This window comes from Saccostrea cucullata, unplaced genomic scaffold (assembly GCF_032062105.1).
Source record: "Saccostrea cucullata isolate Sc308-1 unplaced genomic scaffold, CSIRO_AGI_Scuc_v1 ctg156, whole genome shotgun sequence".
NCBI classification, from domain to species: domain Eukaryota; kingdom Metazoa; phylum Mollusca; class Bivalvia; order Ostreida; family Ostreidae; genus Saccostrea; species Saccostrea cuccullata.
The window spans coordinates 21,040-39,915 of NW_026930700.1; the positions used below are offsets into that span (position 1 = coordinate 21,040).

The following is an 18,876-nucleotide window of genomic DNA, read 5'->3' on the forward strand; positions in this document are numbered from 1 at the left end:
GAAGTCTACTTGTTTTACAAGTCTAGATTTTAATAACTAAATGCTGCGCACTAGGGTTCTTAAATCAGTTTTACAAACAATCATTATACGTCTTAAAAGCGCATTCAGGGCTTGAATACGCGAATATAAAAAACAGCCGTCTGCGAAATACCTTAAGGTACAGACCATTAAAATGATGAACAGAATGAGAGCAAAGACTCCTTTAAGAATCCACCCGATTTATTAAATCTCTGTAAATTCCAATTTTATACAGGTTATCTTACCATGACCAGGAAAAGTGTAGAAACTTGACTTCGTATTGTCATGTAAATATTACACTCTTATGTCTGGGGCATAGATAATACGGTAGATAATCTAGGAGAAAAAAATTGGAATTGATTTGCAGACTTTATTTATTAAAAATGTTCTAGATTTCCCAGGATTGTATGTGTCACACCGTTTAAGATATTAGAAAATGAGTACACAGCGGTTGTGCTCGGTCGACAGCTACATGTAGGGATGCTTACTCCTTCATTACATCTGATCCTACTTCTGATGTTTACTTTCCTTACAATTTGTATTGTTCCAATGGACCTTTACACTAGATTAATGTTTGTAATCTTTATACTAGTGTTTTATATACATGTCATAGGCTTCGGAAGCAAATTGAAAGTCTGCATTTAAAGTGTTATTACCAAATTATAGGGAAATTCCAATTTTCAATGCATATATGTGTGTATATATTTGCAAAAAAATGATTCATAAACTCTGAGAGCCTAAAATTATTGTATCACTTATTTATCTGCATTTACATGTTATTACCATATTATAGTTCTTAGTTACTCCTGTGTGTAAAGAAATACATATCCGTGATTTATAAACACTGAGAGCTAATATGAATGATTAAGAACAAATGCTACAATCAACCCTTTTTTCTACAATAATGAAAATGAAATTAAAAATATCAAAAATGAATGTTGAAAATAATGTTTTTAACATTTTAGAAATTCGATATATGCATCAATTACAACCAAAAGAAAGTTTGGAATAAATACTAATCAACGTATTCAATTTTTTGCTCATGCATGGCTTGTGTCCTTAAAGGTTAATTATTAGAAATAACAAAGTGTTAAACTGATCAATTCGTTTACATAAATTCTCAAACTCTTAATTCTGTTGGACTGTGTTTTGGGGTCACAAACAATAAATATGCTAGTAATCAGAGCCATGACCCTCAAAAGTCAAAAATATATTTGATATTTCAAATCCGATAATTCATAATGTAGGTCGAAGTTACTAGTGTAGTGGAGTGATCCAGAATAATTCTCTGTATGTGTGTTTTGTTTTATTTTATTTTTTTAGGGGGGGGGTTAAATTTATTTTTTAGCGTAAAGTGCACATGATAATTTTTAAAAAAAAGTATTTGGGACTTTTTTTAAAAAACGTAGAACAAAGGTCACATGATCGTAAACGTAGTTCAAGGTCACATGATCAGTAACCGTAGTTCAAGGTCACTATGAGAACAATATAAACCCCCTACCTCATCGCTTTCAAGGAGAGTGATTCAGAATGTTGTCTTGTTTCGTAGTCGACGCGAAAATGGGGTTGTAAAAGCAAAGTAAAATCTACTGCTTTGTACAGAAAATCTGTAATTGCATGCGCAGATCTAGAATGGATTGGGAGGGGCTCAGAACCACCCAGGGTAGGGGTAATTTTAAAGTTATTATAAATCTATGAAAAGTGACCAAAAATGATCTTGGACCCTCTAGGAGAGACGAATCCTTAGAAATAAGGCAGGGAGAGTCATAAAAAAAAATGACTTGGGAAAGTATCTTGTCCTGCTCTACCCTTTCCATCCAACCTCTAACACATAAACGACCCAACGAAACACATTTTTTCAGTTTTGGGCAAGTGTAATAAAATTAATCTACATTCGTCATTTGTTGTTTAAAACGCCTTCCAAATCCCTTGGTATTTTTTTTTCTTCACGTATTGAATGAATTGTATAACTAGTGTAATTGGTTCTTTACCTGTATTTTAATTAACTGATGTTGTTTTGAACATAATTTATTGATAATTCATACAAAGGGATTGGTAACAAGTTCTTGCAACTTAGAAACACCTTTCCCTGTAATATATACAATGATTGTAATTATAGTGATTGTGGAACGAATTATTTACAATTGTAGTGAAAATGTAAAGTTATACATATACATGTTATATATAAAAAATACTAAACTTACAAAGACACTTATTAAAGATTCAGAGTTAATACAATGTGTAAACAATAACGATGTATGCAAATGATTACGACAAAAATAATAATATGATTACACATATATAAACATAATCACAAATAAAATTCCCACATTATAAAGAATCAAAGCTATACATCTATGATTAAATGACACAGAGAAACAGAAAAAGGAAAAGGAGATCAAAATCTACCCGAATCACGAATGAACCTTTGGACACAGTGAAATATCACGTATATTTACATCAACAGACAAGGAATCATTTCCGAATAATAAGAGATAGGTGTTGACTATTGTCAAGTGATTATATTGTAAAATAGTATTGTTTAAAAGGCCATTTATCTAATATGTTTAGCATAACAATTTTGTATTGTGTTGTGGTCATTGACATGCTTCTGGATCACTGACACTGAATACGATGTAACTTGGTCATTTATTAACTGTTTATGGAAAATGTAAAATATGTTTAAATTGCGCCTTTAAGTTTCGGGGCCCATGATTGGTCAATAAAATATCTTATACCTTGATAATATTTTTAGCCACTTCTTTACTGGTATTTTTTTTCCAATATACCAATTTATCAGTTTAAATATTTATTATTGGCGACATAAATTGTCACGAAACAGGACAGAAAATACCTCTCCGTTTCGCTTTGATTGTTACGTTTAGTAAAATACACGTATAAATCGAAAATTTCAAGAGGAATAGTTTTTCGCTTATAAATAAACAGAAATAGAACAACAATTTATGTTTTTTTCTTGAAAAAAATATTAAAATTACTTTTTTCATATGAAAATTATATCCAATTGATTAATAGCATTAATTCATGACCCCCCCCCCCTTTCTCAACTAAAAAAAAAAACAGTTGGAAAAACAGTTGAAAAAAAAGCCAAAGTTGACTCAATAATTTTGGGAAGGAGGGGGGGGCTGATCTAGTATAAATGAAAATTATATATTTTTTTTCTTTTCCCCTATGATTTAGCTAGCGAACAGAGATAAGTTCAGCAAAATTTTTATTTTTGAGTAAAAATATTTTTTTGGTACTAAGTTATATTTTCAGTTGGGTCAATGTCCTTGGGTAAGGATTCGACGCCTTTAATAAATAAAACGATTTACCGTCGCTGTCAAAACACACAAACAAATCCACCCCAAAAAGGTACCAAGGGATTAGCATGGAGAATTTTTTTTTTAAGTTCATATTTAAAAAGTACAAATCTCAGAAACCTCATTGATTGATCTGTATTATGTATACCATGTCAGGGGTCAAAATGAAAGCATTTAGTAATTGATCGCTCGATAAATATGTCTATAAACCTAAGCAAATACTTCAGCACTGGCACTCTATTCAGTCCGAAAATGACCACGCCAAGAACCAACATGGTACTCTACAGAAAAGAAAATCTAATTCCATTTGGATTAAATGAATTCTGTCAACATAACCGGTTTGCAGACCCTTGCGAGAATTGTAGTTTTATTAAAGTTCTTTATGTAATTATTTATCTACATAACTGGGGAGTATATCAACAGGGACCAGTCTTTTATTTTATTATATTTTTTGAGCACATTTCGTAGCTTGAAGTGTTGCTAGCGATGTCTACTTAGATAAACAGATAACTGACAGTACATGTATACAAAAGTTAAATAGAGGTAAATTAAATGTTTGATGCACGATAGAAGTGAATGATATATAAGAAAAGTCTGGCTGCAAAACGTTGTCCTTTAGTGGCGAACTGCTTTAGTAATTGAAGTTTAGAAACCTCAGAAGATGGATTGATTTTATTCAAAGCAAAACTGTAGAGACTTTGTTTATTGTTTTGAAGGATTCCATAAAATTTTTAAAAAGATTTCAGTATTAAGAAAATTAAGGAAAGTCCATACTTTTACGGATCCGGTTTTAATTTTACACACCAATACAAAATTTTGATTAACACTTGTCTATAGAAAAAAAAATCTTTTTTGATGGTTGATAATAATATAGCAAAGTGTATATATTTGTTTATTATAGTGTTATTGTGCATACAAAGCATTTGATATACATTTGTAATGGAAATTAACACTTTGTACTCTATCCATAGATTTATATGTCATTAAGTACCAAAAAAGACACATAATTCTTAATTAGCTTTATGGACCTTAAGCTTTTTATTTTTTTTTTAAAACAAATTAAATAGAAATCTATCTTTATTGATTTTAATCATATACATGTATCACCTTTTTAAATTTTACTTTTTTAAATTTTTTTCAAAGAATGATTGAAAAACTTGATATTCCGAAATAGGGGGGTATACGTGTTCAGAAGGCTGTTTTGTTAATTTTTTCTGGTCAACAATAATAAAATGCGTGCTTTTGTTAGCCTTAGATATGATTCCTTAATAGTTTGAAAGAAAAAATGACATATAAACAATTTAGATTTTGAGAGAATTTTTAAAAATAAAGATATTTTGAGATTTTTTTCAGATAGACTTGGACAGATTCAACATCAATTTTTAAATGTTTTCTTATAAATTTTTCAAATATTCTCCTGGGAAATAAATTATTTTTGATTTCCACAAGTTTTAACATTAATTTGATGTGATTTGGTACATAAAAAATATTTATATATATATATTCATGTTAAAAAAACATGTGTATAAAAATTTATCTGCAAAGATATGTCTTTTATGGGTGATTTAGTTAGTTTATGAGCTATTTAATGGATTTAAATACGAAAATTATTAGTTTGACAGCAATTTTTGAAAGTACGGTCCTACCTACCAACCAACGGTTGCACCACGTTGTATGTTCTGTATTAATTCAATAAATTCAAAATACTAGTATATACACTAATTACGAGGGAATAATGGGCTATGAAAGATAGCAAATCTTCACAATCTTAATGAATTCGCAAAAGAGTTTAAGTTAAAAAATATTAAACACTTAAACGTATTTCAATACCCCCTCCCCCTTTCCAAAACAAACATACATACAAACATCAACAAAAAAAGCAATTTTTACAAATTTTGATATACAAAATTGGAGTTGGAAGCGGGGTAAGCAGAAACAATTTTTGGTTGAGTTTGGCAATTTTAAATTTTGAAATTTTAAATTCAAGTCTTGTCTGCTTTGATTTACTTTTTTTTAAAATTAAATTTCATCCATCGCAAGTGTTTTAAATATCATTTTTGTAGTTTTGAAACCCATCATACATTCTCTTGTCGTATACGTGCCGTATGTACTATGGCGACAAAAAACACCATATTCTTGGGGCGGGTTCACTAGGAGGGGGATACATCAAATTGATAGAGAACGATGTTTAGACGTTTCTGCGACGAAATCTGTAAAGCATATACCGGTATGTCTGTCGCCAACGATAGTGTTTATGGTACCCGTACACTTTGTCAACCATTCTGCACGGGAAGGGGGTGGTGGTGGGTGGAGGTTTGTCTCGACACATACTGCCCTTGATAAGACTGTGCACTATATGTGCAATAAGAGTATAGCATGCGACTACATATCATACACAAGGTCACGTGTATATGGACACAAGGATTATAAAGAACCATGCAAGTTTGTCGTGGCATTCACTTTTGTGATCAAATCATTCATGCTTATTTTCTTCGTTGTGGTAATAGCACTCTCTCTTTTATGTCCAATAATAACGAAGATGGCCTTGATCTGCCATGCTGTCGCCGTGACTTGCTAAACTAGGGTATGATGATTGACAGAAATTCTAACCTTAAACCCTAAACCACCTACTTGTCGACGATTTCAATAATCTGAACTGAGTACAATGTACTCTTTCTTATTTGCTGAAACAGATATTCAATTCTGATAGAATGGATAATATCTTTTGACAAATGCATAGCCGGCAAGGAAACTATTGAACTGGGCGTGCAATAATTATGCACACTACCAGTGTCTTTTACGTCATTCAAGTCTTTTGGTCCATTGAAATTGGTTTGATAATTTTTTTTTCAAAACTCCCACGTTCGTAGACTTAAACTGAATATGAGAAGAAAAATTCAAATTATTTGAGATTTTCAACTTAGCTTTATTTTTGACAGTATAGTTACCTGAGAAAAAGATCGTCATGTGAATTCTAAAACTATATCTGAAGTTTTAAGTCTCTTACTTGCGTAAGACTGACCTCCATCCCCAACCCCCCAACGACATATATGTACTTCGTTATAAGACCTTTCTTCTGAAATGCTCTCTCTCTCTCTCTCTCTCTCTCTCTCTCTCTCTCCTTACAGTGAAATGGAAAATTTAAAAAATGCTTTTGAAGGAAAATAAACCCAGAAACTCTAGAATATATAAATAAAATAATTCATAAGAATTATTTTTTAAGTGGGAATACAAATGTTTAGATGTATGGGGTGTTAAAAAAATTGTCCAAGATCATTTGTACTCATTTGATCCTATGAAACTTGTCAGGAAATCCGTGTGTAAAATTTTAATTAAAAAGAAAATCTTCTAAAGTACAGGACCTGATTTTTACCCAAATGTGTACATGGGCATTCACGCCCAGTAATAAACTTACTTTACTAAATGTGTTTTATCTTTGAGGTTATAGCGTAACAGATTTGTAATAACTGTGAAGATGTCTATTAGCTATAAAACATATCGTGCTTGGCATTTCTCGATTCAGTGAAGCAACTTAATTCTCACACCCGATCATAATAGGACAAAAAAATGAAAACATTATATAAGCAATTTTATTTGCGGTTCGAAAGCTAAGGATTATTACCAATTGACTTTAAATTGAGAACGAGAAACGCACGATACTTTAGTTAAAAACCGTAGGCAGACATAGCTTTAAAGACTTAATGTCTAATGTTTTATGTGAACTTTTGATTTTGACTTTTAAAAGTTTGCAGATCTTAATCTGAAAAAATGTTTTAAAATAGAATACACACAATGTATAATTTAATCCTATATATCTTTAATTTCTTTAAAAATTTCAACCTTAAATAGTCACAAAATCACAGAGACAATATATAGTTTTAACATTTTAACATTGTATTCGTAATGCTAAATGTAAAATTTGAACAAAATATTGTCTTGATCATACATGTATACGTCATAATCAAAATTATCGTAATTAAGAAAAATCAGAGAGAGAGAGAGAGAGAGAGAGAGAGAGAGAGAGAGAGAATTTGCGTTTAATTATATATAATTGATAATATACTGTCTTTATATAATAACAATGATTTGCTTTTGTAACTGGTTGACTAGATGGACATTAAAAGGTATATTTGTTTTTTGGTCCTATTTAAAGTAAAAATTTATCAAATTTAATTATATAATTTATAATATATCAAGGGACAAGAATAACGAAAATGCCAGGTTCAGAACAAAGTTTAGTCCATGCTCATCCTCATATTTTTTTTAAACCTATAAGAGATCGAGAGGGGAGGGGACCTAAAAAATTCATTTCTTCAAACAAATCAATCTATCTCATTTTGAAGGAGAAACCAATTTGTCCCATCAAATATTTACAAACAAGCTTATAAAGAAGTACAAGGGACGGATAATTCTAATAGTAATTTGTTTTATCCATTTAGTGGTCAATACATTTTTTTTAAAAAGTCAGGGAATGAAACTCACTTTCCAATATTAATAAGCGTCAATTCATTATAAGCGTTTTCGTGCTGTAAGCGTGCTTTACTGGAATGCTGGACGATATTATACGTTTTGTGTATATTATATAACTTTATGTGACCCTTCAACTGTGCCGTATGTTACGTCTTTTCAAAATGACATTATTTTACCAAAACATTCAAATTAACAATATTTAAACTTTCTGAACTCCTAAAGACTCATAAAATGTGTCTCCTGCGTTTGTTATGGGGCGAGGCCTAGAAATGCCTCCCACCCAAACCTACGAGCTCGCCCTGGTTTACCCACACAATGTACTTGTACAAGTATCTCGTATTGTTGATACCTCGCACCTACATGATTACATAGATACACAAAAAGTGCACTGTTTATAAAGAGACAAGAAGAGTTTGTTACGCTTTAAAAATTTCATGAAATCAAATTCAGTGTGAAGTTACGGGTTTATACGGTGGTATCAAGTAGGTGGGCAAATATGTTACTGGAAACCGAAGGCAAACAGTAATTAGCCCCTAATAAGGATCTGACCTATATCTATCTATTATGTATAGTGCAGGCTTATGTGAACACAAAAAGAGCGAGGAGTTTCAAAGTCATCGACACAAGTTCTTGATCTAGAGAGAGTGAGAAAAAATCATAAGAAATGACAAGATTTGAAGAAGGGCTAAATAGTTTAAACGGTCACTTTAGCTATGATTATCAATAGGCATTTAGAAAGACCACACCCATCAATGTGATAGAAAAACAGCTGTCTAAAATGAAAATTAATTATTTGTTTATTTCTTAAATAAGTGAAATGTAGCAATGACAACATTTAGAAAACAAACATAAATATCATCTGTTGCTATGTCTGTTTTTAAATTTATGAAAAGTGCATTCCATTCTGGGCATCTTCTGTGTAATAACTGAGCGTCCAATTGAATTTAAATATTTGAGAAACCGGTTTAAAATACCTCTAGGTTAACCCTTTTTCTGTTTTGAAAATTGGATTTGAACAAAATTAAACCCCTTGAAAAATGCACTGATCATACATATTTGTACCTTTTGACTGGGAGAAATTTCTTACAGCATTCCTTGACAATAAGTGTTTTATCGTTGGGACATCCTTTTTGTGAAGTTTATTTCATTAAAATACGATAGAGTACCCGGTATAGAGATGATTAGATACTCAATCTAAGCAATATTATTTCTTCTGATATAAATGTTTCATGTTAATTTGTAAAGACTCCTTGTTTTGTATATTGTAAAAGCTCGCCTGTAACAAATAAGTGTCTTTTTTCAGTATGTGATCAGGCACTTGGTCTGGAATCAGGGGACGTAAAAAGGGAGCAGCTAAAATCCTCCATTACACGGGCGGATCTAGATATAGAATACGGGCGTTATAACTGTTGTTCAGGTAGGTTTTATACACACACTCACTCAAACACCCTCAAGAATACACCCCACCCCCCACCAAAAAAAAGAAGAAAATCACAACAAACTATATTAAAACAATGGTACAAATAAGGGATGTCAACAAATACTCGAGTACTCGAATATCATTCGGCCTGACATACCGACTATCGACTAAGATTTTAAACTCATGGTACTTGTAACTGTAAAGTGTTTCTTTCCAATATTAATATCAATCATTTACAAACTAATTAATTATTTGCAAATATTTCGTTATTGAAATTTACGGCAAGCTCTCTTTGTTTTAATAAGAAGGTACGCTTTAATTTTTTACCAGTCACGATGAATAAGTGTAGTCAATATCATATTTGAAATCAAACACATTCATGGATACACGCATAGAGATTTATTACTACGTACGTGTAAATTTTGTTTCAATCATTCGATGCATGTATAGATGCTGATAGCGTAGCTCAAATATATTATAAATCCTAGCAATCTTTAAAGGTTAATAGGGAAAATGACAATTTATTTTTGATTTCAACGAGTACTTGACTATCGTTCGACTAAAGACTATTCGACTAAGATGTCCGGGTAAATTTGAAACTCCCAGTACAAACACATAAAACTAGTATGTCTTTCGCTTTCTCGTTTGCATGAATGATATTTTCGGTCCATGTTGGCATTGATACATACATTAAGATAGGGATCCTATCATCCTGAATTATAATTAATCCAGGGTATTCATACTATTAAAAATATGTTTTCAATAGATTATAGAAATTTAATTCGAATAAGCAGTTTCATACAGTGAGGTAAAAATTTACCTATCTATTTCACAGTTAAATGATGCTCGAATCAGCCGCCCTATCTTTCTATTAGTGTCTTATTAATGATATATTATGGTAATTTATTTTGAGTTAAGTTAAATTCTTCTACCTTGTGCGTAGGCCCAGGTCGGGAAACATATATCATATCTGATGTAGTTATTAAATATAATACATAACCTGATGCTAGGGGGTTAAGCGGATTTAATCTGATGAGGAATTGACATAGTCAAATCTACAACTATCCCTTTTTACGTTGTAAAAAAAAAAAGTCGTGACAAAAGCTGAAGAAAAGACTTGACAAAAAAATATGTGCATTATGCATATAGTCTTGGTAAAGTCAGAAAAGCAGTTACTTACGTTTCTGACATTCAAACAAACAAAACAAAATCTAATCTTTATACTGTCGGGTAGACCACGGATGACAGTGACACCACAAAATGTCAGTTCAAAATGTAGGTCTAAAGTAACCATGGAGTAAAAGTTGAAATTGATGATAAATTTATTACTATGGATATGATGTGGCTTCAATTTTGTTCCAAGTTTTGGTTAAAACTTTTATGAGGATATATTGAGCATGAAAATACACCAGGGCTGACATTTATTTTATGTATAACAAGCTTAATTTTTTGAAATCATATACCTCACTGGTATATTGAAGACAACAACTAGAGTTATATACATGTTTATATTTGCAACAAAAGGAAAAGTATAAGGTCTCCCTTTTAAGTTTGAATTTTTGGGTTTTTTGAGATTTTTCGAAAGTGTGAATAATTCTCTCCTTATTGTTAAACGAGAGAATCTCTCTCTCTCTCTCTCTCTCTCTCTCTCTCTCTCTCTCTCTCTCTCTCTCTCTCTCTCTCTCTCTCTCTCTCTCTCTCTCCTTGAAGCCTATAGAATTGATTAAACAATGAAAATTAAAGAAAAAGATGAACGCTAAAAGTACTATGAACATTTCTATTCTGTAAATTTATTCAGAACAATCATTTGCTGCTTGGTGTCCGTCTAATGTAACGGCGGAGAATTGGTACGAGGTATCCTTCAGTGGGCCCCATAATGTTACCGGCCTCCGAGTGCAGGTGCCCGTCAACAACGTCTCCACACATGACCCCTACCTCACAGAATTCTACGTCTTCCTTGAATATGCCTCCGCAAAGCTGGGGAGCCTGGAAATGCTTCAACTTTCTGGAAATATTTCTGTAAGATTTCTGTTTTTCTTTAATGTATATTTTCGAGAATATTTTGCCTTTATTTATAAGCATAGCTATTTGTACCGATTTTTTTTCATTAAACACATTTGAACTGTAGTTTTTTTTATATACTTACACAGACTGGCAATTTTACAAAATTCTTTTCTTCAAGACCCCTAGTTGATGTTATGAAGTTTTTGTACATTACCTACGGTTATCAGCAAAAAAAATAAGAACGAAATTAATTTATTTTATTCTCCCTTTAAGCAATGAAAGCTGCAAAATTATGTTTAGAAAATTTTTGTTGTAAAATGGTTACATGTAGTTATTACTTCAATGAAAGAAAATGTAAGAAACTATAAATAAAGCATAATGCCAATACTGTCGTCCTATGCACAGAATAAAAAAAATCTTACATAATGTTACATTTATAGATTTAGTAAAGAAATCTGGTTTATGATAGAATTTGATTTTTAATTTTTGCAAATAATATAGATTTTAGTTACGTGAGCATTATCATGAAAGCATACATTTTAAAGCAAAATGAAATTCCCAAATATACATGCAGTGTATTATTTTTACTTTGAAAATAATTGTCCACATAAATAGGACTTTCATAATGAAATAATTTAATTACATGTAGTTGGATTTAAAAAAATCTCTTCGAAAAATATTTGTAGGTTTTTCAAACAAGCAATACAGACAACGAAACAGAATTTAGTTGGCCGGGAGAAGTGGTTCGAAGGATTAGAATTGTGGTCAAAAACTACACAACAGCTCCCTGCTTCAGATTCGATGTCATCGGGTGTCCAATCGATGCTATTTCAGGTACAGTTCCTTGTGGGTGTATATCATGGAAAAGGGGGGGGGGGTATAAATTCCTCGTTGACATGCAAAAAAAAAGAAAGTATCAAACGTTTTTACTGAACAGTAACTATAAATTAGCTTTATTTTATAGTTCATGTTTCTTGCATAATATTATATGCAAAATAATTGTGGGAGGGAGGTCTTTGAGTCCAAAATGGGCCTGTGTTAAATCCGGCACTTGTTTCGGAAATAAATTGGGTAAAATATTTATTTTCGAATTAAGTGCCTGTTATTAAATTCTAATTTATTAAGACGAATGAGACAATTTTTTCAAGAAGACTTTTAAAAAATAAAATGCGGTATTTCACGGTCAGAAACTCTGTCCTTGAATCCAGAATTATATCCGTACGGGTCTAGATTTTATTCATCTCAATGTATATTCCGGTTATTGCAGACGGCGGGTTTCATGTCACTTTTCGAAAGGGAATTGTGAAGCAAAAGGTCTATTTTAATTGTTATATTCTGGCTTAAACAAATATATCTTTTCTCTGTTCAAGGCTGCCAATTGGAAAATGCAGATGTATTCATTTCACACATGGGTGCAGCTCCGTATATTCTCAGTGATCAGATGATGGATACTAGTTATTTTAAGATTATTTTGAACTTGTTTGTAGAGAAGATAAAGCTAAAGTAAATGAATTAGTTATATATCTTTGCTTTGCAAACACATATTCTCAGTGATCAGATGATGGATACTATGTAATATAAAGTTATGCTAAGCATTCATTTTGAACTTAGTTGTATCCTTGGAGGTCCAGGAAAATCATATATTTAGCTATATGCTAAATCTACTATATAGCTTTATTAACCTATATAATATAGCTTTATTTAGCTATTTCAGAGTAAATTTCTGTTTTGTGAAAACACTTGGAAAAATACCTAATGAAGCACAACTTTCAACTTGAAAATACTCAAAATAATTAATTCACCAAAAACCCACTTTTAAAAATGTTTTCCTTTTGTGCAATTGCAATCAATGATTTAAAAGTTTTGGGGCTATGTATAACAGTTAATCTGTGAGTAAGCAGCTACTTTAACAAAGAAAAGCAATTTTGGTCAACAAGATAATTGATTGGTAATAATTGAGCACAATGCAAGGCAATCAAACTTAAATACATTTTTCATAGTAAATACGTATCCAAACAGAATTTTTATTTTTTTTAAATGTATATTGACACATTTTTTAATTTAATTGCCCTAGGTTGTTTTTCACAAACCTTTTTTTGATTAGTTTAATTGATGGCTTTTAATTGCTTTTCATAAAACAGAAACTTATTCCAAAATAGCTAAATAAAGCTATATTATATAGGTAAATAAAGCTATATAGGTAAATTAAGCTATATAGCTAAATGTTGTGATTTTCCTGGACCTGGAGAAGATATTGATAAAGCTTAAAATAAATGAATTGGTTATATATCTTTGCTGCCCAAACACATTTATGTGAATCAAGAGCTGAAGAATCACGGGTTGTAATATATAATATTAACGTTATGCTAAATCACCAAAGATTGAAAAATAATTGATAACCGTTTTGGCAATAAACTCAACAAAACTGTTTCATTTCATAAGTCATGTCTAAATTATATAAATTTTTCTTTGGAATGAACTGTAAAGTTAGAAAGTTATTCCTTTATTGATTGTTTACATCTCGTTCAAAGTAACATTTTAAATAAAAATTTTGAAACACATGTTGTGTTTTTGCCCTTTGCCAAAGTTTGGAAATTAATTTATATAATGCAAGCATAAAATTTCATTTTGGATACCTGACTTCTGCTGACATAATACAAAATACAAATACAAAGAATGTGCACAGTAGCACCAAAACGCTTGAGATAGGTTACGTAAGAAAAAATATTTTAGACTTTGGTTTCAATTAAATAAATGTATGCAGTAAGCAGATATGTGCCAAGTGACTGAAGTTTTTAAAATTTTGCACATTTTAAATTATATTTTTCAAAGATGTACGGTGCAATGGACACAATTTTTGATGACATTTTGACGAAAATAAAAGGGCAATTAAGATCGTAACTGTCAAAGGCCTCCATGAATATTGAAATGGATATTGGGTGGTATCAATAGATTGGTCATGTTAAAATTTACATTTAAAGATCATTCTCTTGAAATTGTTTTACCGGAGTAGTGTATCAAAATGTGGAGAGATATTTTCTTTTAAGCAATATTATTGAGAACTACCAGTATTTTGCTATTGATATGTTAAGATTTTGATTTTTAATTTGATTTGCAAGTATCAATCAAAGTACTCAGAAGTACAGAGAGCCGGGCTCATTTACAGAGTAGAATGGATTTGTTACATGAATCACGTTTATATTCTGATGAAAAAAATTATTTTAAAACTATCAATATAAATGGTAAGACACTGACAGTGAGTTTTTCAAACACAATACCACGGTAATATTTTTGTAAGAAAAACTGTACCCTATTCATATCATGGCATATAAATAAAACAAACACAAAACTGAATTTGGCTTATATCAAATGTGTAGAGATTTATGGTAACACTGATTATCAAAAATCCTTTAATGAACTATGTTCTTTGACTTATGAAGTTTTCATAAGTCATTAATAACTAATGTTTATTTTATATAGATAAAACTACGTTTCATTTCTGTTGCTTTATTTAACGTTTGTACCCGTTATCTGGAAAAGCGGTTGAGAGTAAAACTATATTTTTGCATGTAACTTTAAAACTACTATGGGGTATTTTGCTATTGATATGTTAAGAGTTTGATTTTTAATTTGATTTGCAAGTATTAAAAATCAAGTTCAGATGGGGGTAGCAAAATTTCCACTTTGTAATTGTATAATGCTACCAGTTTTGACATTTTCCTGGCACATCAAATATCAAAATTCATGAAAAAGCCTGAAAAACATAAGATATTTTGGTCTAAATGTATTATTTAGATCTATAACTTATTTATTTTTAGTTTACATCAAGACTTTATGATTTTTTCAGAAAATGTGGTCCCTGTTGAAATTGAGCAACCCAAACTTCAGTTTAACTATAACAGTTTGTCTGATATGTCAATGGTATGTCAGGCACAGGATAAGAGAGTCTATGGCATACAGTATTGGATTACTTGGAGTGTTAATGGTCAGCAGAGGAGGTGTGACTTGATGGGACCTAGTATTTACAGTTCTACACTTCAGTTATCAACTCTAGATTTCAATTCCTTAGTTTCCAAGGTATTTGTAATTTACATGCACCTTGGGAGAAAAATAGGAAGAAAAATGAAAATGCTTCCAAGATTAAAGGTTGAAGAAACTGCAGATTAAAAAAAAAAAATTACCTTCATTTTCTAGCAAAAGTTATAAATTAATGTACTGTCTATGTTCATACGAAATTACAAGATCGGTTTCTATTGTACAGTTAAACACACTTATAACAAAGTGCATGCCAGGGATGGCAGGTTTTTTTTTTTCATCATTATCCATTCAATTTAATTGCAATATATTATAATGTCAAGGGGAATGAAAATCACCTGACTGTAAATGTTACGTTAATTTATAATTAGCATTCAATATATTAAGCATAGTTTATTGTATATTCCTCTCATTTAGAATAGACTGTGTATATGATATATATAGAGTAGTTAAATGTGTAATTAGAAACTAGACATTTGTGATTTTGTACGAGTCCATATTATTTCATCAATCAATATATAACCCCTCCATTACAGATTGAGTGTTCAGTGGAAGCCTGTTATAGTTCAGACTGTGTCAATATCACCAGCTCCAAAGTAAACAGTCACCCATTCAGACCTGAAGTCATTGTAAGTCTTTAATTCCTCTATTGTTGATTTATTTTCAGTGTTTATCCATCATTTATTGAAATATCCATATTTTTAAAATAGTGAACATTTTCTGTACATATTAATTTTACTCATAGATTATATTTCTATGCAGAATAATAAAAACACTAATTTAAAAAAAAAAAAAAAATCTGATTCAACTACATCCTCTACAGTATATATTAAAAAAATATTTGAAGAAATAAAAATAAGTAAGATTTTTTTTAAAATCAAATGTAACTTAAAAGAAAAATTAACTGTATTCTAATTATTTGTACCATGCAGGTTAGAAGCAGTAAATCTCTGACAGTAAAAGAGGGGGGTCCAGCAGAGGAAATCAGAGTTCAAGCCACTGTTCCACCCTCCTTATTTTGCCTGGCTGCAGGAAAAGACAGTGATTGTACAGTTGCTGTTAAGGCCACTACAGAATCACTGGAAAGAAGTCCTCCAACATGTTCACAAGGTATGATAGAAGTCTGAGTGGGGTCTACATCATACTATAATACATTGAACAAAATTGCATTGGTATGGTTTTCACAAAGACACCAAAGCTATTTTTTATGCTGAGAAAACACAAGTTTTCAGGGGGGTTCAATCGGGGTTCATTGTTTTTCTTAGGTGTGCAGAGACCCATAAATTGAAGTCCACTACAAAATTTAAAATTTCTAAATATAGCTAATCACCACTTCTCCAACCATGAAATATAATCCCCATATATACAATGACCAATATTTTTTTTCCTCACACTAGAAAAATTTGATTTTAAAATAATATGTGGGAAAATCTCTGAAACTGGCATTTGATTTGAAGTCCATAGACTTTTTGATAGAAAATTTGATAAACAGCAATGTAACGCACATATAAACATGATGTCAAATGTACTTACAATTTAATATGTTATCAGATGTGGAGCCAGCACAGATTGTATTTCCTGAGAGAGAAGGCTCCACAGAGTCCTGTAATGTGAAAGTGACTGAGTCTAACTGGAGGAACGTGATAAGTATCCCAGTACAGGCAGCTCAGGACGGTGTTGTAGATGGAAACCAGAGAGTTCAGGTGTCCCTGACCAACAGAATTGACACCGTCACGGACATCAACACAGTCAAAACAGTAGAGGTAAGTGTCAGCATTATACAAAATCTAATTCTGTATAAATTTCAGAGCAGTTTCTATACTTACTGTACTAATTACTTCATATAACTATTTACTGTGGAATCATTGTATTTAGAATTTAACATCCAATTTTTTGTGGATATCTTGAGTATCACTTGCAATAAAATACATGTATATAGCCAAAAAGAATAGTGAAATATAGGTTCATTTTGAATATATTTTCTAATGTTCAAAAGAGTATAGTAATTACCTTATGGTATGCCTTAAACCAGGTGGCAGCAGAAAACTCAGATGAAGGAGCCAGGTGTTCAATGCTCAGTTTAGGACAAGTCAACACATTTGATAACACTATGTATAACACTCATCAGCCTGGAGAATATGTCCTCTACAGACATACCAAGTATCCCATACAGGTAATAAAGAAATGTATCCTTCATAAGTCTTCAAAGGAGAACTCCATCACCAGGCTTGAACACACAGATCGAGCTATAATTCTACTCAAAGCTAGTGGATAATTATATAATGCTTACCCAATATGCATGCATGCATAAATATTTGATATTTTTCATAGACATAACCTGTACCAATTTTAAAGTTCTGGATTGCATTGATTGTGGTTGTTAGTTAATTATACAACTAGTGCTTTATTATTTATTTACAAAGTATTAGTAAGTAATATTGCTAAATTGAATCTCAAGTTAAGACCTCATCTGTGTAAATGTCTACAGATCCTGAAAACCAAAACATTAAAAAACTTACTTTTAATTGAAATTTGAACTTTTATACAATTTCAGGTAAATGTATTTGTCAACAGCTGTGGCCCTACCTTTGTGTGTGTATGTGGAGTGTCAGTCAGGGTCGGTGATGATGTGATTCGTGTTAGTAACTGTGAAGGAAATCCACAAAACAGAAAACCTCTAATCAAACAACTGTTCTATGGAGTACCTGTAAATGATGAATTCAGAGTTGTCACCTCTAATTCTGGAGATTCAGTCACAGTAAGGGCTAGGTTTTATGCTTTTTCTCATTGTTTAACACCGTATTGTATCTCACCTCACCTATCCTCTTTGTTCCGGCTGGCATATAAGGCTCCTTAATGTACCAGTCAGTGCTATTTGTTTTTGGATTAAAATAATTGTAAAGGGATTTTTAAGAAATCAGTTGCAGTTTTTAAAAATTGTTCTTTGTTTATTGTAGATTGTTCTACCAAGTGGAGCATTTCTGAAAGTTAAATTAGCCAATGAAAATTCACTCGGCATTTGGCTGTATCCATCTTTACAAGATTTCAATATGACAGAAGGTAAATGTTGTTTCTTTTTTTTCTTCCACAAATTTATATGTTTCTTATAAGACCTTATACATGTAGAAGGTTTCCACGTGTTAGCATCTGAGAAGTTTATTTTTTAAAGTTTTCTTGGTGCATTACAATGTTTTCCATGATGTATAAGTATAAGGCCTACATCATTTTATTGTTTTCAACAACTTAACAAAAGACCAAACTATCAGTGAAACCAACTTATTTGTAACATGACTGCTGATAATAAGTCGATATTTTTTAAAAAATACAAGATTTCCTGGTTTTATTTTCACAGGTCTGTGTGGTAACTATGATGGATCAATGAGTGAAGACCTTATCCTTAGAAATGGTTCTGTCTATACACAGTCTGGCAATAAGTATCTCCAAGACTTTGCCTCAGATTGGAGGTAAGCATGCAATTCAAATGGTTTCTCATACTAATGAATTCTTCATGTTAAAATTCAAATAAATTGGTCATGTTTAAATTTAGATAGATCAGTTTTACTAAATATAACAGTCCATTTCAACATATCATCTGTAATTGTGTTTTCA

General features: G+C 31.3%; 1 protein-coding gene across 1 annotated transcript in view; it reads left to right on the forward strand.

Moving 5' to 3' along the window:
• The window catches only part of LOC134229666 (uncharacterized), a 91,116-nt gene that overhangs the window by 769 nt on the left and 71,471 nt on the right, over positions 1 to 18,876 (forward strand). The window contains exons 2-12 of the mRNA XM_062711432.1: positions 9,112 to 9,225; positions 11,027 to 11,247; positions 11,919 to 12,066; positions 15,080 to 15,309; positions 15,804 to 15,896; positions 16,200 to 16,377; positions 16,819 to 17,030; positions 17,300 to 17,440; positions 17,822 to 18,025; positions 18,225 to 18,327; positions 18,620 to 18,731. Of these exons, the coding sequence (XP_062567416.1) occupies positions 9,112 to 9,225; positions 11,027 to 11,247; positions 11,919 to 12,066; positions 15,080 to 15,309; positions 15,804 to 15,896; positions 16,200 to 16,377; positions 16,819 to 17,030; positions 17,300 to 17,440; positions 17,822 to 18,025; positions 18,225 to 18,327; positions 18,620 to 18,731 (1,756 nt within the window). The remainder of the gene's footprint in view (positions 1 to 9,111; positions 9,226 to 11,026; positions 11,248 to 11,918; positions 12,067 to 15,079; positions 15,310 to 15,803; positions 15,897 to 16,199; positions 16,378 to 16,818; positions 17,031 to 17,299; positions 17,441 to 17,821; positions 18,026 to 18,224; positions 18,328 to 18,619; positions 18,732 to 18,876) is intronic.